The sequence below is a fragment of the Fistularia commersonii genome, chromosome 1 (genome assembly GCF_037954325.1).
Source record: "Fistularia commersonii isolate RoL2024-O1a breed Wild chromosome 1, RoL_Fcom_v1.0, whole genome shotgun sequence".
Classification (NCBI taxonomy): domain Eukaryota; kingdom Metazoa; phylum Chordata; class Actinopteri; order Syngnathiformes; family Fistulariidae; genus Fistularia; species Fistularia commersonii.
Window position 1 is genome coordinate 7,017,905 of NC_141284.1, and position 25,945 is coordinate 7,043,849.

General features: G+C 39.5%; 1 protein-coding gene across 2 annotated transcripts; it reads right to left on the minus strand.

Annotated features, from left to right (window-relative positions):
* Window positions 1-6,804: 6,804 nt before the first annotated feature.
* LOC147237275 (aquaporin-4-like) lies at window positions 6,805-23,054 on the minus strand. Of its 2 annotated transcripts, none has more exons than XM_086146348.1 (5): window positions 23,002-23,054; window positions 16,041-16,497; window positions 14,426-14,566; window positions 11,642-11,722; window positions 6,805-9,284 (listed from the first exon to the last, which is right to left on the minus strand). In XM_086146348.1, the coding sequence occupies exons 1-5, from the start codon at window positions 23,034-23,036 to the stop codon at window positions 9,036-9,038; spliced, it is 963 nt and encodes a 320-aa protein (XP_086002474.1). In that variant the 5' UTR covers window positions 23,037-23,054; the 3' UTR covers window positions 6,805-9,035. The 2 variants fall into 2 exon arrangements, with proteins under 2 accessions (XP_086002474.1, XP_086002465.1); XM_086146339.1 differs by having other exon boundaries at window positions 14,402-14,566.
* Between the last annotated feature and the right edge of the window lie 2,891 nt (window positions 23,055-25,945).

Sequence of the window (25,945 nt, forward strand, 5' to 3'; positions counted from 1 at the left end):
GTGTGTGTGTGTGCGTGTGTCTGTGCATATGTCTGTGCGTGTGTGTGTGAGTGTCAGTATTGTATGCATATGTGTGCACGTAAGCGAGGGCGCATTTATCTGAGGATAATTCATTTAGCGGGGACGCATACAGGAATGTTAGTCTCTCTGAAGATGTGTGTATGTAGGTGGAGGTTGGATGAGGTTAAAACTGAAGTGTGCAGTTATTAGCAGCCTCAGCTCAAACACTCTTCACACACTTTCCCTTTCGGAATCAGCCAATATACATTGCGTCTCCCGGCAATGTGGATGGATATCGAGTGTGTTCAGATTCAGGGGTTCTGGGGTAATGTCTTTATAGCAAATGGAACAAATGTATAGACATGACATTTATACTTTGACATCATCTTCACCAATTTTTTTTTTATTTATCATTGGCAAATACGTTTATATACATACATTTTATTGGTTAAATCCAATTATTACCGCAAAGACAATATATTTTGTCTTTGCGGTAGTTCTTATCCCCAAACATTTTTTTTTGTGATATTATTTGCTAAAAGAGCAACATAAGAACCTGATTTGTTGCCTTTAAAATAGCAGCAGGATTCAGCAGATTCCTGGCTGATCCCTTGATATGGAGAGATGAAGTGAGCAGAACATCATCTCATGATGGCTGTAAACGCTTACATTCCCCAGGAAGTGATCACATAAAGTAGCATATTTCTGTTGTGGAAAAGAAGATAGAATTGTAATACATACTTTTATACCAACAATGGCATGGTAGCCCAAAGGTAAGGACTCCTAAAAATCCCAGTAACCTCAGTGACCCCGAGAGCAGGATAAGTGGTACAAACAATGAATAAATGAATGATAATAATCATATAATTTCTGTCGTCCAGAGGGCAACATGGCATTCATCTTTTTGGTTATCACACTAATACTAATACACTAATACTTGCATTGGAAAACCAATATGGCACTCTTGGCCCTATTTCTACCCCTTGATCACTTAAATGGATGCTTCCTGATGTGTTTTGTTTACTTCGACTCTAACCTTGTTATTTCTTTCCCCAACACGCTGGAGTCTGGATTCTCAGGGTTTGAGCCGAAACACCTAAAGCGTCCTTTCATGGTTTTAAGTACTGACTTATTCAGATTTATGTAACAGTTTTTTGTTCCGAGGCACTTCACCATGTTGAAAATTGGGGTTTGAGCTGGGTGTCACGATACACATCTCGGGATCAACTGTTTCAGTAAATCCAGAGTTGGGCGGGAAACACCTTCCTTCAGCTTTCACGCAGGAAATACATTCATATTTATACTGTACACATGTTAATATGTATGTGATTTAAAAGAAAAATTTCAGCTTGAAGCAGTACAGTATTTAATCTTCAAACATCATGGGCAAACCTGTTTGTTCAAAGAATACACTGTACACAGCGATCAGGAGAGGTGGTGCCACTTAGGTCCTGGTATATGCTCTTTGGGTCCTAGCATGCTCAGCTCCCTCTTCACCACGACAGGCTGGTGCAGAGTATGCATCACTGCAGACGCCACACCGATCCACCTATCAATCTCCTGCTCCATCCTTCCCTCACTTGTGATAAAGACTGCAAGATACTTGAACTCCTCCATTTGGGGTAGGACCTCTTCCCTGACCTGGAGTGGGAATTCAAACCGTTTCTGGTTGAGGGCCATGGTCTAGGATTTGGAGGTGCTGATCTTCATCCCGGCCACTTCACACTCGGCTGCGAAAACATACCATTGAGAGCTGGAGATCATGGCCTTATGAAGCCAACAGAACCACATAATCTGCAAAAAGCAGAGACTCGATCCTGCGGACACCCAACCAGATCCCCTCGACGCCCTGGCTGCGCCTAGAAATTCTGTCCATAAAAGATGAACAGAATCAGTGATAAAGGGCAGCCCTGGTGGAGTCCAAATCTCACCGGAAACTGGTCAGACTTACATCCAGCAATGTGGGCCAAGCTCCGACACCGATCATACAGCGGCCCAAAGCCCGTATGATGGGGCTCTGTACCCCATACTCCCAGAGCACCCCTCACAGGGTTGCCCACAGGATACGGTTGAATGCCTTCTCCAGATCCACAAAAAACAAGTGTAGACTGGTTGGGCAAACTCCGCTGCCCCCTCGAGCACCCTGCTGAGGGTATTGAGCTGGTCCACAACCAGGAAAAAAAACACCCTGCTCCTCCTGGATCCGAGGTTCAGCGACCCAGCGGGCCCTCTTCTTCAGTACCACTGAATAGACCTTAATAGGGATGCCGTGGAGTGTGATCCCCTTGCAGTTGGATCACACCCTTCCGATCCCCCTTTTTTTAAAAGGAGGATCACCACCCTGGTCTGCCAGTCCAGTGCACTGTCCCCGACATCCACGCAATGTGGCAGAGATGTGTCAGCCAGAACAGCCCTACAGCATCCAGAGCCTTGAGGAACCCAGGGTGGACCTTAGGGCCCCGCTACTGAAGAACTTTTTGACTGCTTCAGCAACTTCAACCCTGGAAATAGGTGTGTCCACTCCAGAGTCCCCCGGCTCTGCTCCCGCATTTGGAAGATATTTCAATGGGGTTGAAGAGGTCTCAGAAGTGTTCTTGCCACCGATCTACAACATCTCGTGTTGATGGAACGTTTCATCCTCCTGAGCTGCCATATGGTGGACCAGAATCTCCTTGATGCCCACTGGAAGTCGATTGCAGGGCCACATATAGACAAACTACCATTCTCACATCTGGATATTTTTTCTCATTAACCTCCTGCAGAGATAAAGATGCTGTGGTTCTCTTTCGGAGTGAGGATGGATGGGATCAGGAGTTAGTGCATCAGAGGTCCAACACATGGTAGATGATCTGGGGAATGGTTTGGTCATGTACAGAGGAGAGGATAGTGAATGTACACTATATTGGCAAAAGTATTTGCTCACCTGCCTTGACTCACATATGAACTTAAGTGACATCCCATTCCTAATCCATAGGGGTCAATATGACATTGGTCAACCCTTTGCAGCAATAACAGCTTCAACTCTTCAGGGAAGGCTGTCTACAAGGTTCAGGAGTGTCTTTATGGGAATTTTTAACCATTCTTCCACAAGCGCATTTGTGAGTTCATACACTGATGTTGGGCAAGAAGGCCTGGCTCCCAGTCTCGGCTCTAATTCATCCCAAAGGTGTTCTATCGGGTTGAGGTCAGGACTTTGAGCAGGTCAGTCAAGTTCATCCACACCAGACTCTGTCATCCATGTCTTTATGGACCTTTATCATGTCAGGAAAAGGAAGGGGCCAGCTCTAAACTGTTCCCACAAAGTTGGGAGCATGGTATTGTCCAACGTGTCTCGGTATGCTGAGGTTTTCAGAGTTCCTTTCACTGGAAGTAAGGGGCCAAGCCCAGTTCCTGAAAAGCAACCCTACATCATAATCCCCCGTCCACCAAACTTCATACTTGACACAATGCACTCAGAAAGGATCATTCTCCTGGCAACTGCCAAACTCAGACTGCCAGATACCACTGCGTCCGACGTTATCTATTACTGTTATGTTTTTGCTTGAAACTCTGGCACAACAGTTTCCTTCGGGATAAATAAAGTTGTTCTCATCTCATCTCATCTCTCATGTGTGGTTTGGATGCAGCTGCTCAGCCATGGAAACGGTATGAAACTCTCTGTGCACTGTTCTTGAGCTAATCTGAGGGCCACATGAAGTTTGGATGTCTGTAGCGATGGATTCTGCAGAAAGTTGGCAACCTCTTTGCCCCTCAGCATCTGCTGACCCTGCTATGTTAGTTTACATGTCCTACCACTTCATGGCTGAGTTACTGCCATTCCTAAACACTTCCATGTTCTCACAATACAGCTGACAGTTGACTTTTGAATACGTAGGAGCGAGGAAATTTCACGACTGGATTTTTTTCACAGGTGGCATATCACAGCTGGAATTCACTGAGCTCCTGAAAGCAACACATTGTAAAAACAGTAGGCTAGGTGCTTGATTTATACACCTGTGGCCATGGAAGTGATTGGAACACCTGATTCCGATTATTTGGATAGTCGAGTGAATACTTTTTGTATTTGTAAAGGGAGTTGGAAAGCATTGGTGGAGGGTGATACCTGTATTGACCAGATGGGGTGAGACATATATGGATGAATTCTTCTAAAATGCAGCCATCGGTTGAAAATTATAATATTTTACACAATGTTCACCTGTTTGTGCAACGGTAGCTTGGGTGTTTGTGGACGGTCCTGTATTTAGCCACTGTTAGCAGAGATGAACTTTGCCCAAAGAGCAATATGCTAGCCCATTCGGCAAATTCCAAAGGCGCCCTGGCCTAAATGGGAATAAAATTTACCTTCAATAGGGTGTTGCAGAAGTTAGAGCTTCAGTTGGACATCGTATTGGAAAAACTGCCCAGATCTCAGAATGAGAGAGTGAATGGTTGTTTGTCTCTTTATGTGGCCATGCGATCGACTAGTGACCTTGTCCATGTTGAAGCCTGCCTCTCGCCCATTGGCAGCGGGGATAGGCTCCGGCATCCCCATGACACTGACTACAGGAGAAACTGGAGATAATAAATGGATGGAAAGAATGGATTTTTATCATTATATTCAGAGTCTCTTGAACTCTTGAAATGGAAAAGCTGATATTGATTCAAATATTAATAATTAATATTAGTAATTAATATAAATGATAATACCAAATAATCCACCTAGGCTGATCAGCACTTGCTCACTATTTGTCGCAATTTGTCATTTGTCAAGCATGAAATTTGGATGACATGTTATTGTATGAACCCAAAACAATGGTAAAAAAAAGAGCTATTTGATTTCTTTTGTCACTGTAGGTAAGTAGCCAATGGTGGTGGATTGGTGGTGCCATTTAACATGCATAGTATTGTTAAGTCCTCTGTTGCTTGAGCAAGGGGTCATGCTGATCAAGTCTTGAAATAGGTATTGCTAGTTAACATTTTTTGTGCTGTCTTTATGGGAACAGTTGTCTATCCCGGGTCAACCCTCCCATAGGAGCATCATCTGGCATGTGGGTCACATTAGAACAGAGTTACAGGTGGATAATACATTATCAGATCCGTGTGAGACAAATTTACGTCTCTCATACGCGGATACCAAGACTTTTCGGCAGCCCTCAAGGTTGCGATTATAATCTGATCTGCTTTATTCATGGAGACAGAGTGGCTGCAGCGAAAGGCCCCCCGATGGCTGACACTATTCAGAGGTTCATGTTTGAAAGTGAGTCTGCTCTGCTGGCGCCAGCGCTGTTTTAATGAGGCTGTTTTATTCAGTCACTCCAATTAATTTAAATGGAGCGATTAGGATTTAAATTTTAATAAATAGCCGAGGGACTGTGGAAGCCGAGCGCTTAGAAACATGAATAGGTTTGTGTGTGTATGTCCTTGTGTGAGTTTGTGTGTGTGTGTGTACGCGTGCCTGCATGTGTGCGTGTGTGTGTGTGTGTCTATATGATTCTTCTACAGAGCAGGGGGCTCAGATGCAGATGGGGGGATTTAGAGTGATTATGAAATATATTTTAGCAATGATGGTTACACAAAAAGCAAGAGATGAACTATAAAGATATCAGAAATTACATTTGTAAATTGCCTTATTATGATTGTTATTCAATGCTTAATGTGTCCCATATTTTTAGTAATATTTTTGCTCATCTTCACATCTTTGTTTTTTTCACATAACTATTATTATTATTATATTATTAGTGCTGTTGTTAACAACAATAACAAACAACAACAATAATAAAGATGATAATTGTGATAATCATAATAATAATTATTATTGTTGTTATGTTATTTATGTTTTGTGATTATTGTGGTGTCGGTGGTTAACATTTTGCCTCACTATGAAGGACCCCTCCAATAAGAGGCCCCCTCTCTTTGGAGTTTGCATGTTTTTCCTGCATCTATGTGTGTTTCCTCTGGGTTCTCTGGTTTCATCCCACAATCCAAAAAAAATGCAAAAGATTAATTGGAAAAAATGGGCCACAAGTATAAATACGGAGTGGTTGGTTGTCTCTCTATGTGGTCCTGTGATTGACGATGGGTGTAATCTGTGTCACCTGTTGAAAGCTATGATAGGTCCCAGTATCCCTGCCACCCTGAGTGCAGGGTTAAGCAGTAGGGGATGGATGGATGGATGGATGGATTATTATTATTATTATTATTATTATTATTGTTATTATTTTACTCACTCATATTCAATATTTGGGTCCTTTCAATCCCCCCAGCATCGTGTTTTAATAGTTGCAAATTGTTTATTTTAATGAAAATCTACTCTATTCATTCAATCACAGTACGATGGAAATCAATGTATCATCTGTCTATTAGTGCCTCCTAGTGGTTCTTAGATGCACATGCAGGTACACGCCTGTGAAAACTCAATTACATTAAAATAACTCCTCTAATTCAATAAAGTTGGTAAACATCTCATGGTTTAATGAAAATATTTTAGAACACACTATTGTGTCATGATGTTTAAACAATGACCAAAATCTGTAAAAGACTTGGTTATTCTGGAAATTGTATAATTTGGTTACCATCATTGAATCCCAAAAATAATAATTAATAACATCAATAATATAATTCCTTCGTAATTTTTACATAATTACTCTCTGTCAAAACTTTGGGTAACAATGAGCACTTTGTCTTGTATTAGCAATATTGCAAGGAGTGGGATAGATTACAAAAATAATAAATACACAATTATTAATCAAGCACATGATTTATTTAAGAACATGTCTATTGCACAATATACAAAATATTGTAATATACATGTACTTACATGCAAAATGTGGTATTATTCCACACTATATGAAATATATATCACAGTAATTACTAACACTCCAAAATTACAACTTGAATTTACTCATTCACACGCAACATACTAACCACATTTGTTATAATATATCAAGCTAAATATGGATTAAAAGTCAGTATTTACAGTTTATTTTTGTCAGATGAGGGTAGCAACACCTCCACTATGATACTTGGAAGTGTGTTTTAATGGCATTTTCCCTTCACAACAATCAGTGTTGCTCCAGTCTGATCATCACCAAAAATGCAAAGATTTATCAGTGCGTTCCTGTCTGCAATATCTATTTATTTCACTGTTAAAAATGTAATGCACAGGATTGTCATGACCTTGTGTCAGCCATTAATCAGCAAAAGTACAATAAACCAAACATTTGGAAGATGCTACAATTTTCAATATAAACCCTGCCATGATGGCAGTGATCTTTTATTTTTCACCTCAGGACAGCCCCAAACCCCATCTGAGGTTGATAACACAAAATTTAGGGAGGGGTTAAAGACTGACAAGCCATCTTCATTATTATTATTGTTATTTGAAACAGCCCAATTGAATTGACCCAAGCTTATCTTCTGAAACAACTTAACTTTGTAGTTTTGATAATTGCATATAGTTCAATCTTTTACCTGTTTCTGATTTGTTGTCACTTATTTCATAGAGCGCATACTTTTAGGGCTAAGGTAGTTTCACTGCGCTTTTAAAATTCATCAAAAAGAGATGAGACAATTAGAAAAAAAATAACAAACAAAAACTAATTTCATAGCCTTTTCGCAAAGTCATGAAACTTTTTTTTTCATAATTCTGGTATGTGAAATACATGACCCTAAAGGTATTTAGTTTTTATCTATTCTTAAATTCTTACCAGTCTCTAAAAGCCACTGTTCAAACAGCTCTTTCTCAGTTCCTCCTCTTCGACCCTGATGGTCTTTGCCTGATATCGGTCAGTGTTTGTCCGTGCTTGAAAGCCCTGAAATCTTCTCCTTGGTTTGATTTCTTTTCTGTCTCCCACATCAGACAATGTCACAAGTACGTAATGTCTTCACTGAGGATCCGGTTGAATAACAACTTGTGAGCTGTATTGATATCTGAAGTCATCCGTTGAATAGAAACTCGATTGTGTCAGAGGGCTGCATCTGCTTCACAAGTTCCCCAAGCAGCCATTCATTCATTCATTCATTATCTATACCACTTTTCCTATTTTGAATGTGTGTAAGAAGCCAGGTACACTCAAGTGCATCCGGTCGGCTGCCGATTGCATGGCCACATATTGACACAAACAACCATTCACCCTCTCATTCACAGGTCTGGGCAATTTAGGGTCTCCAATGGACCTGCTGCATGTTTTCCGAATAGCTGCCGTGCTACCCAGCCAAGCCCCCCACTTAAACCATACAAATGGCAAGATATAACAGCTTCAGGTCATCTTGTCTGCAAAATATTTCCATGTCAGATAGCATATTTTCACTCTGTTGACACGCTATAACCCGTTTCCTTAACATGCTTGTGTAAGTTTGCTGTTTTAATGCCACCTTCCTCCTCATGGGGGCAGCAGTAAGTCAGTGTAAAAGAGGCAGCACAGCAGTAAAATCGTTTCTGTTGAAACATGCTTTGAATGGTTGACAAAGGAATTAAAATCAAACAGCACATTCTATAGCCTGGCACATCAGTCGTGCGAACTAATCACGGATTGATCAGTACCGATAAGTGTTTTCTAATGGAAAAAGACACCTTCATCACCTTCATTTCTCCCAGGTGCCCCATGTACGTTGCCGCCTGGACACCATTGTCGTTTCGATAGTCACATGTATATTGTGATCTCAGTGTTGGGACATTTGGGAATGCCGAAATCACATTACAGTTTAGGCATATCAGAATTTTTACTGAAAAACATCGGTTTTGTGCTGATTTCAAACTATCTGTAATTTTCATCTTTTTTAATTGCAATTTCAACTTAAACCAAGCTCACAAGACAAGTGAGACATTCTTATGATTCTTTCAGTAGAGGTTGGACACCTGAGCTCTCTGCTGCCACCTGCTGGCGCAGAGGCTGTAAATGTGAAGCACTGCCTTGTTGAGATTACTTATAAAATGTACCTTCAAGGAGCCTTTCATTTATTTTCTTAATTCAAGATATGTTTACAGCAAGTCACTCTCCTTCGGAGGTAACCATTGCTAATCTATCTGAATCATCTGCGCCGCGATCCCTCTCTAGTCATACAGAGGAGAGAACCTCCCCGGAGATCTCCCGCTCCCTCTCCTTTCGCTCGGCCCTCTCAACATCCATGACGGTGAAGAGGGGCTCCTGAGCTGTGACTGAGTCCTGACGGTGTTTGTTGGCGGGGAAGGCCGTTTTGATGAAGGCGTCAGAGTAGCGTTTCCTCAAGTCGGCGTTTGGACAGAACAGGTACTCGTAGAGGGCTGCGGCCAGGGTCCCGCCCAACGTCGGACCTAACCAGTACACCTGACACACACACATATACACTCAAAAGGGTGAAAATGTCAATCATGCATAACACATTTAATAACCAACATTTTAAACACAAGCCAATACAATGTTAGAGACATGACATCAATGTTCTTGTTCACAGAGAACATCTGTGTGGCTAATGCTAACTACAAATTGCTATTCTGATCCCCAAGTTGCCACTAACACCAATCTATAAGCCTCTCAGCTACAGCCGAATCCAACTCCTAGACCATTGCCATATCATTATCAAACATTTTCAAAGTGATTATGATATACACTGTTCAAAAAAATAAAGGGAACACTTAAAAAACACATCCTAGATCTAAATGAATGAAATATTCTTATGAAATACTTTGCTCTTTACACGGTTGAATGTGCTGACAACAAAATCACACAAAAATGATCAATGGAAATCAATTGTATCAACCCATGGAGGTCTGGATAAGAGTCACACTCAAAATTAAAGTGTAAAAACAAAGTCCAGGCTGATCCAACTTTGATGTAATGTCCTTAAAACAAGTCAAAATGAATCTGTGTTGCTTCCTGAGTGGACACTATGATTTCACATAGTGTGATTGACTTGGAGTTACATTATGTTGTTCAAGTGTTCCCTTTATTTTTTTGAGCAGTATATCAGAGCTGTAGAGTGATTCATTTATAAATCAGATTAATCATGAGTGTCTTGGATTAATTCTGATTAATCAAGACTAACACTTATTCATTAGTATAAATATAATTTTGTGGGGCCAAAAGATTAACGACTAAAGGTGATAAACAGCTCTGGAAAAAAATAAGCCACCAAATCATTGGATTCTCTGACTGCTATTTATAGGTTATGTTTGACTGTTTAGGTTTGAAATGTTGGAATTTGGGAGATATTTTGTCAGTAGTCAAAGAATAAACCAAAAATTTTCATTTTCTCATATACCTCAAACATATAGATATATATTCAAACACACACACACATATCATGTAAAGTGTATACTTTTTTAGATAAAAAAAATAAATATAAAACAGACCAGCCAAGCCATATTTACAAACTACATATGTTCTCTCATTTTCTTCAATCAAACAAATGTCCATATTCATTAATCCCTCCTTGAACCTGCTGCTGAAACTCTTTTACATTATCTAAAGGCCGTGATGTCTTTAAGGGTTTGCCGAAAGCTGAGTGTCAATGTCGCCGAAGTCCTATTAGAGAAATCCTAAACTAATTAAACTCCAAGCAGGAAGTGCTTTGGTGAAAGGAAAACTTGTTCTTGCAGAGCAAGAAAATTATTTCACGTAAATCGATTGTCCCTTCTTGGGTTGTTTCAGATTCAAACTTCCCACCGAGATACCAGTATGTCTATGTAGTGGAGCACCATTTGGTGCCAGTGAGTGGAATAGTGAGTCATAGCAAACAGTGCATGGGTTACAATTTTAAATCAAATGAAACATGCAATTTAATTGATCTGGATTAACACATTAATTTGAGAGCCCTATAATATGTGCATAACAATTACATGATACTCTCAGATGTTTCAAAATTTTAGAGCCGGCACATGAAGCTCTGGCTGGCAAGTTATAGCTAGTGTCTCAACTTTTTTGCCAGTTTTGCTGGCAGATACACTGCCACTCATCTTTTCTCTAATCCGTTACAGCGAAATACCAGTTTTTCCGCTGCTATTTAAAAGAAAAAAAAGGAAAAGGAAAGTAATTTCCATTTCAGCCAAAACCAAAGAGTGACCTCCATGTTCAGGGCATCACACCAGCAGAACCTTGCGTGCCACATTTGAGAGGGGAACAGTAATGGCGCACAAACAAGCTGAGGAATACTTTGAAGTCCACGCCGAATAGTTCAAAATACAATAGAGGCATGGAGAATATCAAAGGTCTTTTAAAGGAAATGAGACAGCAACAATCCGCACCATCTCCTTCCAAATGAAAAATGACATCAAAGCAGGAAGAGGACACACAAACTAACAAGATGTCAGGACATGAGCATTGATTAGAGCCTCAAAGTCTCTCGGAGAGGTTTTCTGTAAAGAAGAATGTGACTCAAAGAGAACCTTAATGATCTGGTTTGTTATTTGATGGAAAACAAAGGCAACAAGATGGAGAGGCTGTACCTGGAGAGGCCACCGCATTCATTTGGATTATTTCAATTTGGCCAAACAATCTTGGTACAGGACCAAATTTGCAGTATCAAACATGGCAGAGAAACAGGAAAAAAGAAACAACAGCCCAGATGTAATTAGCTCCCAAGACTGATGAGAAATGCAGAACTCACAGTTCTAGAGCACATCATTATTTATTTGTTGTGAACATTTCGCTTGGATTATTAATAAATGATTATAAAAAGCTTTTACCCAGTGGTTTTCCCAGTACCACATGATCATGGCCGGGCCAAAAGATCGAGCGGGGTTCATGCTGGCTCCGGTGTACGGAATCTATGGAGACGCATGGCAGAAAAAATGTGTTATTGTCTTTGTTTACTTTTGTTTTCTATGTATGAAAATAATGCAATATTCAAGTATTTTGCAGTTTGGTCAAGATTTGTTTGATCTACTTCTGGAAAAAAAAAAAAAAAAAAATTAAAACTGTTGATTTTATGGTCATTGTTAAATAAAAACATCATCATCAACAACAACCTGGCTGCTATTCTCAGAATGGAGTCAAAAAGTCAGTTGTTGGTAAATGTGCTATCATTGTTAGCATCCCGACAAGGATCTTTGCTTTACCTTTTTCATTTAGGCGGTTACAGCAAACTAATTGGTTAGATCTGGAAAACACTCATTGGGTGAGAAAGAGAAAGCTGAGAAAGAGACTTGGATGTCTTTTTGTTGGTTTCGTCTACCAGCCCGACCAATCCTCAAATATCACCGATGGGTTCAACCATGGTCTGACAGATTTCTATTGGGTCATGTGTAACACTTTCATATTTTATAAATTTTTCAGATTTATTGGTTGAATTTTAATAAAGATAACATTGTTCCCGGGGCACTTAAAATGGTGACGCCTGCTGCCTCGATTGGTTGAAAGGAAAAATACTATTAATCCATTTTATTTCAATATTTCACTCTTATGGGCCGATTAATGGCACATTCTATTCTATTCTTATTTCCATCCCAAAACAAATAAACCCAAACCCTGGAAAATGACACCCTTCGAAACCCTTCAAAGATTGACAGGTACAGATTACAAGGAAAGTTATGACTTTGTTCACCATAGTTGAAACCGATGCTGTTGTTAGCAGCTGGTAAATGCTTAGCCCAGGCTATTGTTTGTGTCTATGGCCACTGACCTTAGAGTGGTAGCAAGCTAGCCAGGTAAGGCATTTTAGTGGTGTTGATTTTAAAGTATTGGACTGTTTACTGTCCTCTATAAAATGTAAACCCTTCTTTCAGAAGTTGCTTCTATTTCCCCAAAAATATGCCAAGTTTTTCCTGGAACTCCCATGAGAGGCAGTGAGAACTCCATGCCGAGGCTTTAGCAACAGTAACAAAAGGGGTGGAAGGGCGATGCGAATGGCGAATCGCCAAACATTTGTTAACATTAAGAGCTTCCTTTGTCTAATCCATGTCTACAATAACTTTTAGTGCACTGTGTCATCAGGTAATATCACAGAGAGGGAATACAATCTGTAATCTTCTGAAATATTTTAGTATCTGTTGCCTGAAGCTGCTCGAAACCTCCCCAGGTCATTAAGCCTTCAGCATGTAAAGAAGATATGTTGATAAATCCGTTGCCTCGAAAACCAGAGTTACACACCATTAAGCCTGAATATCAGCGCTTCACCTCTGATTAACTGGTGTGTGGAGGGGACACACCCTTGAATACTTCTTGTCGCACACTGCCTCCTACCACCACTAAAAATAAAGGTTTAATCCTCACAGCGATACCCTTAGGCCAGGAATCAATCTGAATTCGATTGGTCATGGGGGTTTATGGTTGTTGTGCTCATGTTAATCGGCCAAACTGCACAACACAACTTGTAACAGCAGTGTGATTGGGTGAGAGGTTATTTGTTAATCAATTAAGGATCTGATTTACAGCTTTCAGGCATTTTGTAATTTTCACCGAATAATTTCTTTCATTCACATATATATATATACATATATATATATATATATATATGTATATATATAGCGATATCTACATATCTCTCTCTCTCTCTTTATATATATACAGGAGTGTCTCAGAAAATCTTCTTTATCTTCTGCAATGCAATCAAAAAAAAAAAAAAAAAAAACTTTTTCATGATATTCTAATATTTTGAGATAGGATTTTTGAGTTTTCTCAAGATGTAAGCCATAATCAGCAATATTAAAATAATAAAAGGCTTGAAACATTTCAGTTGATTTGTAATGAATCCAGAATGTATGACATTTTTGTTTTTGTAATTGCATTACAGAAAATAAAGAACTTTAACGCAATACTCTAATTTTCTGAGACGGTCCTGTATGTGTATATATATATATATATATATATATATAAATATATATATATCTGTGTGTGTGTGTGTGTGTGTGTGTATATAGGTATAAATATGTTTAATGCAAACACTAGCATTTAAAAATTGCTAGTAAAATAAAATACAAGAAGCACGTACTTTCTAAACGCCTTTCAGTTTTATCATATATTATCACATTTCATTTATAAATGTATTCATCTATAATGTGTATTTCATGTAATTGATTTTGAAAATTGTTTTTAATACTTTATTATTATTATTATTATTATTATTATTATTATTGTTATTATTGTTGTTATTGTCGTTATAATTACTGTAGTAGTAGCAGTAAAAGTACCCTTAGTAATAGAAGCGGAAGTGACAGCCTTTTCTTTTTTTCATTACGCTAAGACTAATTTTACAGATGTGTCTGACAACTCATTTGCCAGCTGGCATGGAAACAGAACAAGGTCATCATATCAGCCAGTCATCCCTCATTAAAATGAAGGCCAGCAGCCTTTTAATTGGGGTTCATTATGTTGCATGACAAAAATCTTGTGGTTTTATTTCACTTTCATACATTTTTGAATTTTTGAGTTTCGCTGTTGTAACAGTCATGTTGGAAATTGGATTAATGGATAGTGGGCACTGTGTATAAATGTTGATGGGTACTCACAGCAAACAGGTGGCCGGTACACACCGACAGGCCAATGGCCAGAGATGAAGACCCCTTCAGGTCATTACGTTTGCTGTCGCAGGTGGCGAACACAGTGAAGACCAGCTGGAAAGTGATGAACAGTTCAACCACCAGGGCGTTTCCCACCGAGATGCTCTCGTTTACCTTAAGTAAAAAATACAGTATGGTATATAATATAGCCATAACCCCCCCCCCCCCCCCCCCCCCCACACACACACGCATTGACAAAAGCAACACAGAATCTGAGCAATGTTTGCAGACAGTAATCTACCAGAAGTTAGGTACTAACCTGCAAGGTATCACACACAGTGCTGAGTTCCGTTAACAAAAAAATATAAAGAAGTGAGGGTCAACTGTTACTAGCTCTATGAAGGTCACTCCTTTTTGACAAAAATAAGAATTTTGTCTCTCAAATGATTATTTTTTGTTCATCTGATGCTGCTTAAAGTACTTTCATTCTGGTCTTCAGTTGTTTGCATTCATTCATTCATTTCTTCAAAGATTTCAAATATTTTACAACATGGCAAAACTTTAAATCTCATTTCAGTCGTATCGTGGGTTCACCGTGCTTATCCACTGCAGTTGTTTTGCATTGCAATGTTTTTTTTTGAAACTGATCAATATTAATTCTGAGATTCTCCTGCATGCCACCTCGTGTACCATGGCTTTAGAGCAATGTTTTTTTCAAACCATCCCTTGTGTGAATATTTATTCTGCTTTATATACAGAGAAAAGGAAGCAGTTCAGACCCTTAGCCCTCACAACCCTCACGTCCTCCTGTCAATATTCAGCGGCTGAATATCCAATGAAGGCATATGCTTTCGTAAGTCACTTCCCATTATATTTCTCGTGATTATATTTCCAAACTCGTGAGAGAATGTCATCATTATATCCATTGGGATTGAGGTTTGAGAGTTCAATTTATTATTCAGGTTTCTTCCATTTGGTTTAAAATGCCATTAATATTACAGTGTCTTCACCACTGAGTTAGTGCTTTTTCTTTTTGTCTTTTTTTATGTCCTCAAACTAGCATCTGTTCCTCTACTTGAGTGTGTAGTTTCTCTGTGCTTTCGGTCGCTGTTCAACTACAAGCTGGATTTAGAGGATTTTGTCCTCCTGGACTGTATATTAAAGCTCTGGATCCTGACACTTCAACGGTGGTGAAAAAGAGGCAGTGCTGATAAAAGTCCAAATAGTTATTACAGGATGATTTTTGCACTGTGAAGTCCAGATATTAACATAACATGGAAAAAATATGGGATTTTTTATTTTATTTTTTATTTTAATAATGTAGGCCAAAGAAATGAAGAAAAAAAGAATGCCCTGTTGATGGAATTGATCGAAACAAGCAAGAAATTAGAAGTGAAGTTTTTTGTAATTAGCAACAAATTACCAGAAGCTAGCAGTCAAAAAATATATATTGATATGGATTTTTGTGTGTCTAAGGTCAGACAATTGTTTTTGTGTACGGCTTTTTGAATCTCATAACAAAAATATGCTAGTGAATGGTCTATGAAATACTTTTTACTTTAAAATACTTTCTGCCTCTTGTAAAAGATTTGATGGAGACTAAGGGGAGAATCTGTCTTTTAAAAAGATTATCAAGTTCTCATTTTACCTTGGTGACCCCCATGCCTCCCCTTACGGAAGTAGGTGTGACTCCATACAGGATGGCAGCCCCCACTATGGCCCCCACGCACTGTGCAAGCAGGTAGAAGATGGCCTTGGCCAGACTGAGCTTCCTGCTCACCACCATGGCAGCAGTGACGGCGGGGTTGATATGGGCCCCACTGATGTGACTGAAGCACTGCACCATAGTGGAGATGGTCAGGCCGAAACACAGCGAGATGGCCACCAGGTCAGGGGGGCCTTGATCCTTCCCCGTCCCTCCCCACGTGATTGTGGAACCCAGGCTGAGCAGGATGAAAAGGAAAGTCGAGAAGAATTCTGCACCGATACAACGCCAGAACTCCTGAGTCCAGATGCCTTTGAAGGCGGCCATGGCTTTGCTTTCGGTGCAACAAGCCGGAGACCAGTGCTGACAGCGAGGGGCACGGCAGGGGAAGCAACACCTCCTGAGGATAGAGAGATGGAACGAAAAATAGAAAAATAGAGAGGAATATATGCTTGGTATTTTCCACTTGTAAAAGGGTCTGTTTTACTAGTTTTTGACTTGTTTATCTATCTTGAAATGAAAAAAATATACCTTCCAACACTGAGCAACAGGCTACTAATGACATGACTATGTAAACATTATCATACACCTGAAGCATTTCTAGACTAGGGTCAACACTAATGTGAAAAAGCTAATGCCAATGTAGTTGGAGGTTAAATCTATCCATCCATCCATCCATCCATCCATCCATCGTCTGCCGCTTATCATGCACCCAGGGTCACAGGTGTCATCCGGCAAGAGGCGGAGTACACCCTGGACTGGTAGCCAACAACCGCTCACTCACCCAATTAACCTGCTGCATGTTTTCGGACTGTGGGAGGAAATCCACACAGACAGAACATGCAAATTTCACAAATAAACGTCCCCTTGACAGAATCGAACCAGGGTCCTTTGAGGCCGATGCGCTAACCACCTCACCACCATGCCGCCTACATATAATGTGAAAAAAGCTGATGGACATGCTTAGATATTTGAAAACTAGCAACCACCTGCTAGCTACCTTTTGGTCATTTATCTTTCAGCAAATCTAGATAGCATTAAGGCTAGTGCTAGTATGTAATGGCACAATATCAACCAACTTTGCCAGACATACTCAGCAATAGCAAAACTTAAAAACTTGTTACTAATTCAAACAAAAATATCAAATGTACACACAGTGACTCACAATTTGAAATCAGACAAATATATGACCAGTTGTGTCAGACGAGCCTTTGATATTTTCAAATTTATTTTGTTACTGATAGCCACAAGCCACTAGCTACTTACTGTTCACTATGTAAAAACAAATTTGGGGTATTCTGGCTTTTTGTCTTGAAACAAGACTGGCTTCCACAATACAAATGCTAACATGCGACATCACAATGTAAACCAACTTTCAGTCAAGAATGGCCTCATCGTAATTTGTCCCCTTTGTTACAAGGTTGTTATCCTTGTTGTTTTTGTTTCTTTGCTAGTCGCAAAGCAAATTGCTCCTCACAATGGTAATACAATTTTACAATAAAGTAAAGTAACTTTGCCAGACATGCTAAGTTATTTGAAAAATAATAAAAACTTTAAAGCTTGATCATCACTTGAGCAAATTTAAACAAACAGAAGTGCAAATGCAGTCACAATGACATGAAATTTAATTAAGCAGAAATAAATAGAAGACCAGGTTTGTCTAGGGGGCTTTGATTTCATTTTCTTAATTGAGAATATTATGTCAATCAGCCGCTAGTCGACTTACTGATTCACCATTGAGGGGATTTCAGGAATTTGTCTTTAAGCAAGCCTGGCTTGTACTAATATTAATACAAATACACCCACTTTGCCAGACATGCCATTTGAATCTATCATCACAAATCTTGCAGGAATAAAGTTCTGATCAACCAGTGCGGCATTAATAGATTGTCAATTTCAAGGTTTCTCCCATTTGTATTGTAATTTAAAATTTGGAAAAGAGTGGTAGGGCGACATCATCACTGAAATTAGGCATTTTGATTGGCTGCTGCATGAAACTAGTTTGAAGCATAAATGTTTGATGGAACTGTCTATAAATATGAAAGTTACCTTCTCTTGAATTTGCTGTGCTTGCCTCACACTGAGTTAACTTTTTCTTTCCTTTTTAACTTTTAGAACTTATTTCTGAAAGAAGAAAAACAAAATTCCACTGGAAAAAATCCAAATTACAATTAGTTTTGCACATATAAAACAGACAAAGAAGCATCAGCGGTGTTATGCAACTGCTTTTTCCCTGCTTACGATGCTTGCTTTCCATATTTTCATAATAACAATCATTATTACATTATTTTATTATTATCTTTTAACAATAATTACATTCAGATAAACCTAGACATATTTTTAAAAATAAAAAATATTACCTAAAATATACCTAAAAATATTTTTCCGGATTACCACGATGGGTACATGTGAGTACTCCAAAGAAGTCTGGTGAAGGAACGTGGAGCTGCGAATGTACCGGCTGCCTCTCAGGAGACTCAGACTCTTTCATTACAGATCATAGAGGATTCTTTGTCCCTTTGGTGCGACTGAACAACAATGTTGCTCCATCTGAAGAAGCTCATACAATAACCAGGAGGCCCTTGTCAGTTTGGCAGTTCATGCATGGCAGCAGAAAAACAATGTAATTTTCTTTGTACAGCACATACAGTACTACAGCATACGTGCTGTATATTCTTCCTATTGGTCACTGGATCTAATGAATTCTATTTTCTAGCCCTTACTTATTAATGCTTGTGATAATTCCTCTGGAGCTGAACGCTGCACAGCACGCACTGAGATGGAAAACAACTACAGAGGTCACGCCGAGGTCCTAGCAACGGTACCAACAGCAACTACTCATTATAAACACCGTTGTTCATTGTTGAAGACTCCACAGTCTGAAGTTGGTTCCTTCGTACCTCTCACTACACTGTGACTTTTGCTCTGCCGATATTAAAAAATCCATTTTACAACTTGATTGTATTTAAACGTGTCCCTACATGTTGATGTTTCCCATTTGTTGGAAAGCGCTTTTCTGTAACAACGACCTCGCCTAGAATATAATCCGCCGTAACTGAGTTTCAGTGGAAAAATAAATAAATAAATAAATAAAGTTCCACACGCTGATTTGCTGAGAAAAAGGGTGAGCTGAAGGAGGGTGCAGTCATCTTATTTTTACTTTCATGTTTTTGGTTTGTTCATACCAAATTCCATGGAAAATATCCTATTCTTGATGGTGTTTTTTCTGGATTATTTAAAATCAGATTATTTGTGCATATATTTCATAGGTAAATAATAATATAACAAAGACTAAATTTAAACAGTCCATATTGAAAAAAAAAACGTTATTTTCTGCGATGTTGTATGTATGCCTTTTTATTTGATTATTTATTTATTTTTTTGCCTTTTATAACAGCATTTTTTCAGGTATTCATAAATGCATTTGAAAAAACCACCACATCAAATTAATGTATAAATAATTTCAGCTTCCAAAAATTGCAAGGTAACATAACATGCCCCCCACATCCCTCCCTTGATAATAATGATATCAACAATAATAATGCTAATATTGCTAATAATGCTCATGTTCAAAAATTGTTATTAATAATAATAATAATAGTGGCAATAACAATAATAATCATCTGCCCATCCATCCAACTTCCCTCGCTTATCTGGAATTGGCTTGCAGGGGCAACAGCTACAGCAGTGCTCCCTCTCCCCAGCCACATAGTCCAGCTCCTCTGGGGGGACCCCAAGGCTTTCCCAGGCCAGCCTGGAGACATAGTCTCTCCAGCGTGTCCTGGGTCTTCCCTGTGGTCTCCTCCCAGATGGACATGCCCGGAATACCTCCCCCGGGAGGCATCCAGGAGGCATCCTGACAAGATGGCTGAACCTCATCTGACTCATCTCTATACGTTGGAGCAGCACTTCTTCTCCGAGCTCCTCCCGGATGACCAAACTTCTCACCCTATCTCAAAGGGAGAGTCCAGCCAACCTGTGGAGAAAACTCATTTCGGCTGCTTGTATCCGCGATCTTGTTCTTTCGGTCACTATCCACAGCTCGTGATCATAGGTGAGGGTGGGAACGTAGATCAACCGGTAAATTAAGCCTCTTCACCACGATAGACCGGTACAGAGTCCGCATCCCTGAAGACGCCGCACTGATCCACCTGTCGATCTCCTGCTCCATCTTTCCCTCACTCGTGAACAAGACTCCAAGATACTTGAACTCCTCCACTTGGGGAAGGACCTCTTTCCCGACCCAGTGGGCATTCCACCCATTTCTGGTTGAATGTCATGGTCTTGGATTTGGAGGTGCTGATCCTCATCCTGGCCGCTTCACACTCTGCTTCAAACCGCTCCAGTGGGAGCTGGAGATCATGGCCTGATGAAGTCAACAGAACCACATCATCTGCAAAAAGCAGAGACTCGATCCTGCAGACACAAAACCGGAACCCCTTGACGCCCTGGCTGCATCTAGAAATTCTGTCCCTAAAAGTTATGAATAGAATTGGTGACAAAGGGCAGCCCTGGGAGAGTCCAACTCTCACCGGAAGCGGGTCCGATTTACAGCCAGCAATGCAGACCAAGCTGCAACACTTATCATACAGGGACCGAACAGCCCGTCTAACGGGGTTCGGTACCCAGTGGGACACGTTCGAATGCCTTCTCCAGATCCATATAACACATGTAGACTGGTTGGGAAAACTCCCATGCCACCTCGAGGACCCTGCTGAAGGTATAAAGCTGGTCCACTGTTCCATGACCAGGACGAAAACCACACTGCTCCCCCTGGATCCGGGGTTCAACAACCCGGCGAACCCTCTTCTCCAGGACTGCTGAATAGACCTTACTAAGGAGGCTAAGGAGTGTGATTCCCCTGAAGTTGGAGCACACCCTCCAATGCCCCTTTTTAAAAAGGGGGTTTTAAAAAAAACTGACAGACCACCCCGGTCGGTCAGTCCAGTGGCACTGTCCCTGAAATCCACGCAATGCGACAGAGGCGTGTTATCCAGGACAGCCCTACAGCATCCAGAGCCTTGAGGAACCCAGGCCGGACCTAATCCAAACCGTGGCCCCGCTACTGAAGAGCTTTATGACTGCTTCAGCAGTTTCAGCCCCCGGAAATAGGTGTGTCTGCTCCAGAGTCCCCCGGCTCTGCTTCCTCATTGGAAGGCATTTCAACTGGGTTGAGGAGGGCTCGGAAGTATTCTTGCCACCGATCTCCAATGTCTCGAGTTGAGGTCAGGAGTGCCCCGCCCCCACTGTACACAGTGTTGACGGAGCACTGCTATCCCCTCCTGAGCCACCGGATGGTGGCCAAGAATCTCCTCAACGCCCATTGGAAGTCGATTTCCATGGTCTCCCGAACTCCTCCCATGCCGCGAGCAACCACTGAAACTGCATGCCGCTTGGCAGCGGCCTGATAATAATCACAATAACCATTTTTATTGCTATTATTATTTATAAACTACTTTTTAACTGCTGTACAAAAGAAGAAACACGAGTAGGACATAATGAAATTAAAAAAAAAAGCAACATCTTCTTTTGTCCCTTCTAGTTATCCTGCAGTCAAGGTAGCTGCGGGGTCAACACTTACAATTTTGTTGAGATAAATAGAATCTGCACTGTTTTTACTGTGGGTTTCACATTCCATTTTTGTACAATATAAGAACAGCCCTGATTATTATAACAGCGCTGATTCTGTTCAGTGAAACAGGTACACTAGTTGTATTAACTTCTTTAGCTAAGGGTTTTTCGGATCCCAGGAACCCCTGGTTAATACCCCTTTTAGAAAATTTTACATTGACATTAACATAGACATCTACAGAATTAGTGGTACAGACAATGAGCAAAAGATATGTTTCTTGATGTTCAGACATCCTACACCAATATTCCACGCATCATTGATATGACCTTCAAAAGTATATTTTATTCAAACTCACTCATTTTTGGACACTAATAATTTATTAGAAAATCACTAACTCAACCAATTATTTGGGAACTTTCAGACAAGGATTTACCTCATGATGAAATACACAATTCCTCGCAAACATGACAAAAAAAGTAATAAGTACATTTTTTTTACAGCATTATCCCTTAAAATATTTTTTAAAGGGGTCAGTGAAAAACAAAACAAAACCAAGAAACCTGCCATTCTCTCCTCCTCCAATTCCCCAATCAGTATAAATGAAATTAAAAATTTTCAGGAAAATAGAAAATTGAACCTTTTCTTCATACATTTCTATATGCCTGTTGAAAAATATATCATATCTGCATTATTTCCATCACATAACAGAAAATATATTTCATGAAAAATAAAAGTATGAAGTAAAGAATTATCTTGTTTTAGAATAGTTTCATTCTTTTAAATGATCAGATGCTACTTTATTCGTTTTCTATGGAATGAATATTTTTAAACTAGTTATATTTTAATGCTAAGATGCTACTTTATCCTTTTTCTATAGATTCAATATTAAACGAAAAGTAATTATATGATCATCCCTCCCGCCACAATAATTAAAGTGAAATTCAACAAATCCTTTTCAAAATATAATAAATTCATTTATTCATTCTCTATACTGCTTTGGTGAGCTTCATAGGAATGTCTTCCTTCATTTATGGTCTATTTTTGTGTTTATATTTTTCCATAGTAGTAAGTGAAGTATTTGGTGAAGAAAGATGTTTTTTTCTTTTGCACGAAACGCGTCAGTCAACATTTTTGGACCAGTAATTTATTATTGTACTTTAACATGAACTCAACCTCCTGTTTACCGTGAGGAGGCCGTTTACAACGGTGGGCTTCGTCAATCTGTTCACCACATCGATTAGAACTTCAGAAAAAAAAAAAAAGCAATAGCAACCACAATAATTATAGGTTTGATTGAGGAAGTCATTGCCGCGTCTTGACACAATAACTTACCTCATGAGCTCCAGATCCCCGTCGCTCTCCGTCATGACGCTCCCGGAGCGCCGTCCGAGCCCACGGCCTATATAGCGGGTGGGCGTGTGCGCATGCTCCGGGCGGGTGAGTGCGCTGGTCGGTTAATCCGCTCGTAAGGGTCGGCTCTCCCGAAGGCGCTCGACCATCACTTCTCCAGAGAGTTCAAAATAGAGAGATTCTATCTATCTATCTATCTATCTATCTATCTATCTATCTATCTATCTATCTATCTATCTATCTATCTATCTATCTATCTATCTATCTATCTATCTATCTATCTATCGATTCATTTGTTAATTTATTTTCAAGGTCAGTTTTGCGGCCCGCGACTTATAGGTAATTACTTATTTATTCATTTATCCATCCTTCCGTTCATTATCTGTACCTGCTCATCCAGCTCTCAGGGCCGCAGACGGTGCAGGAGCTTATCACAGCTCTCAATGGGTGCGAGGCGGGGTTCACCCAGGACCCTTTGTCTGGTGATCACAGGGCCACATATAGAGACAAACAAACATTCAACCATTCAGGGTCTCCTTATCGGGGTCTTATCAGGGTCTATTTTATCAAAATCACGTCAACTCTTGTGCATTTCCTTATATGTTATATTTTTCTCATGTACCATGAATAAACCATTTAACTTCTTGATTTCTCACAAACATAACTATGCAGCCACTGCACCAGATCATCGACATCTGATCCTTTTGTTGATCAATCATTTTGATCGATTTTTTCTATTGTTGTGTGTTTGCAGCATTCTCTTTGTTTCTATGTGTTATTTTGCTGTCTCTATCTACTCAGGAAGCCTTTGTTTTCTTAGTTAATTGTTAGGATATTTCTTGCTCATAAATATTCATATGCTTTTTATAAATTCAAATATTTTTATATTTTTTTCAATATTAATTTGTTTTTAATGTGTTTCTGAAATAAAAACACTTTTCAAGTTGCTGTGAAAATGCTAATGAAAAATGCTTTGTAGATTTTTTTATTATCATTAAAGGACGCCTTGCCATTAAATTGCTGCCTAGTGCTCCATGGTCTATAATATATCGCTTTTCAGTTCAGTAACTGTTGTGAGATGTAACACCCCCCTAGAGCAGGATAAGATGAAGAAAAGCGATAAGAATGTATGAAAAAAGCCTCTAAGCAATTACACTTCTTGAAAGGAAATCTTAACTCTTCTCTTAACACACACTCCCCCTCCAAACAAACACACAGCATGCAGCACAAACATGCGTGTGAATTTTCATACCTTAGCTTACTTTTAGTGAAGCTGTTTTATGTTTTCATTGTATTATTGCGCAGCATACGAAGACCCGACAAGGTTTTTTTTTTTTTTATTTGCTAACAATTTTTTCAGTAAAAACATTTTCTATTTTGACATTAAAAAAATATATGTTTTGCATTTCATGACAAAAAAAGACAAATAAAGAAATGTAGGTCAGGGCCTGATGTGTTACTCAGGGGTGTCTGCTTGGTAGTGCAGGCGTCCCACCAATCATAAGGGTTGCTGTTTAATTCCTCTTGCTTGCACGCTGAGGTGTCCATGGGCAAGATGATGGACCCAGGGCTGGTCTTATAACCTGTACTTTTTGGCACTTTGTGCGGCACATTGGCAGCCATTTGTGTGTGGCTATGTGTTTTGAAATCTAGTGATATGGAAGTGGATTTACTCACCATATAATTCATTTAAATGTTGTGTTAGCACTATTACGTTAGCAACTTCTCACAGATTTGAAACAAATACAAGCACATTAGCTGGCGGTTTGTTCCTGACTGAACCAATTTGTTCTATAAATCACGAAACCCTGTCCTGATCCCTCTCGTTTGAGACCATGGCTGATCCTGGGTGAGATGAACTTGGTCCCTGATTCTAAACCCCTACAACATGAAACTTTTGACCCTCATAAACAAAAAGTGGAAAATTATAAACATTTATAAAACATTTTCCATCCTTGATCAATCTTTTTTTTAAGTAAATCCAATTCTTCGAATAATCTGTACTGACTTTTGCAAGTTTTTTTTTTTTTTTATTTTGATTACATGTACTCGGAGCAAAAAACAATCAGATAAACTTGATTTCGCATTTTCATAAAGATGGCTCAAGTACTATTGATGATATATTGATGTCTTTTTACCTTTTGAAGCAGGACATAGCTGACTGATGGCCAATCTTAATTGTGTGAAAGAAGATTTATGTGTATATTTCTATTTTGATTTTGGATGGTGGCATGCTTTGCCTCACAGCAGAAGGTCTTTGTTTTGATTTCCACACGGGGGGGCGGATTTTGCAAGGATATAACATGTTCTCCCATGTGTGTGTGGGTTTCTTCCAGGTTCTCCAGTTTCTTCCCAGTTAAAAAATATGTAGTAAGACACCCTAAATAGCCCAAATGTGCAAATGAGAGAGGAAATAGATGCATGCATCTCAATGACACCCTGTGATTGACTGGCGAGCTGTGCAGGATAAGTGATATAGATAGTGAATGGATTAAAGAATGAATTTTGGGGGGAAACAGATTTATTTCTGTGCAAATGCCTTCTTTTTCTGAGTTGCTATGGCAATGTCACAATATAGCAGTTGAAACATCCTCAATGCTATATCTGTGTGCCTGACTTTATGAAGTTGCATGAGCATGTGTGTGCATGAGCCTGTGTGTGTGTGAACAAATCCCAGTGAAAAAAACCCAAATAAGCATTTATTTATTCACTCAACTAATTAATTGTTTACTTCCATCCTTATTGTTTTCCCCCAAGTTTCTCCACAGTGTCCCATTTTTGGGCATATGAGGGGAGTTGGTAATACATTTTAAAGATTCTGTGTAAGCCAAAATATATATATATATATATATATATGAATAAATGATTAAGAAAAGAACTGTGGCAAAAAAATCTGTGGCATGGACAAAACATCAAAAACACCTCT

Bases quoted from the DNA above. Each gene is read 5' to 3' on its own strand.
- LOC147237275 (XM_086146339.1), bottom strand. From the start codon at position 23,036: ATGACGGAGAGCGACGGGGATCTGGAGCTCATGAG. The intron at 14,567-16,040 runs GTAAAATGAGAA...TTTTTACTTAAG, and splicing joins GAGGCATGGGGGTCACCAAG to GTAAACGAGAGCATCTCGGT. The intron at 11,723-14,401 runs GTGAGTACCCAT...GCGTCTCCATAG, and splicing joins GTACCGGCCACCTGTTTGCT to ATTCCGTACACCGGAGCCAG.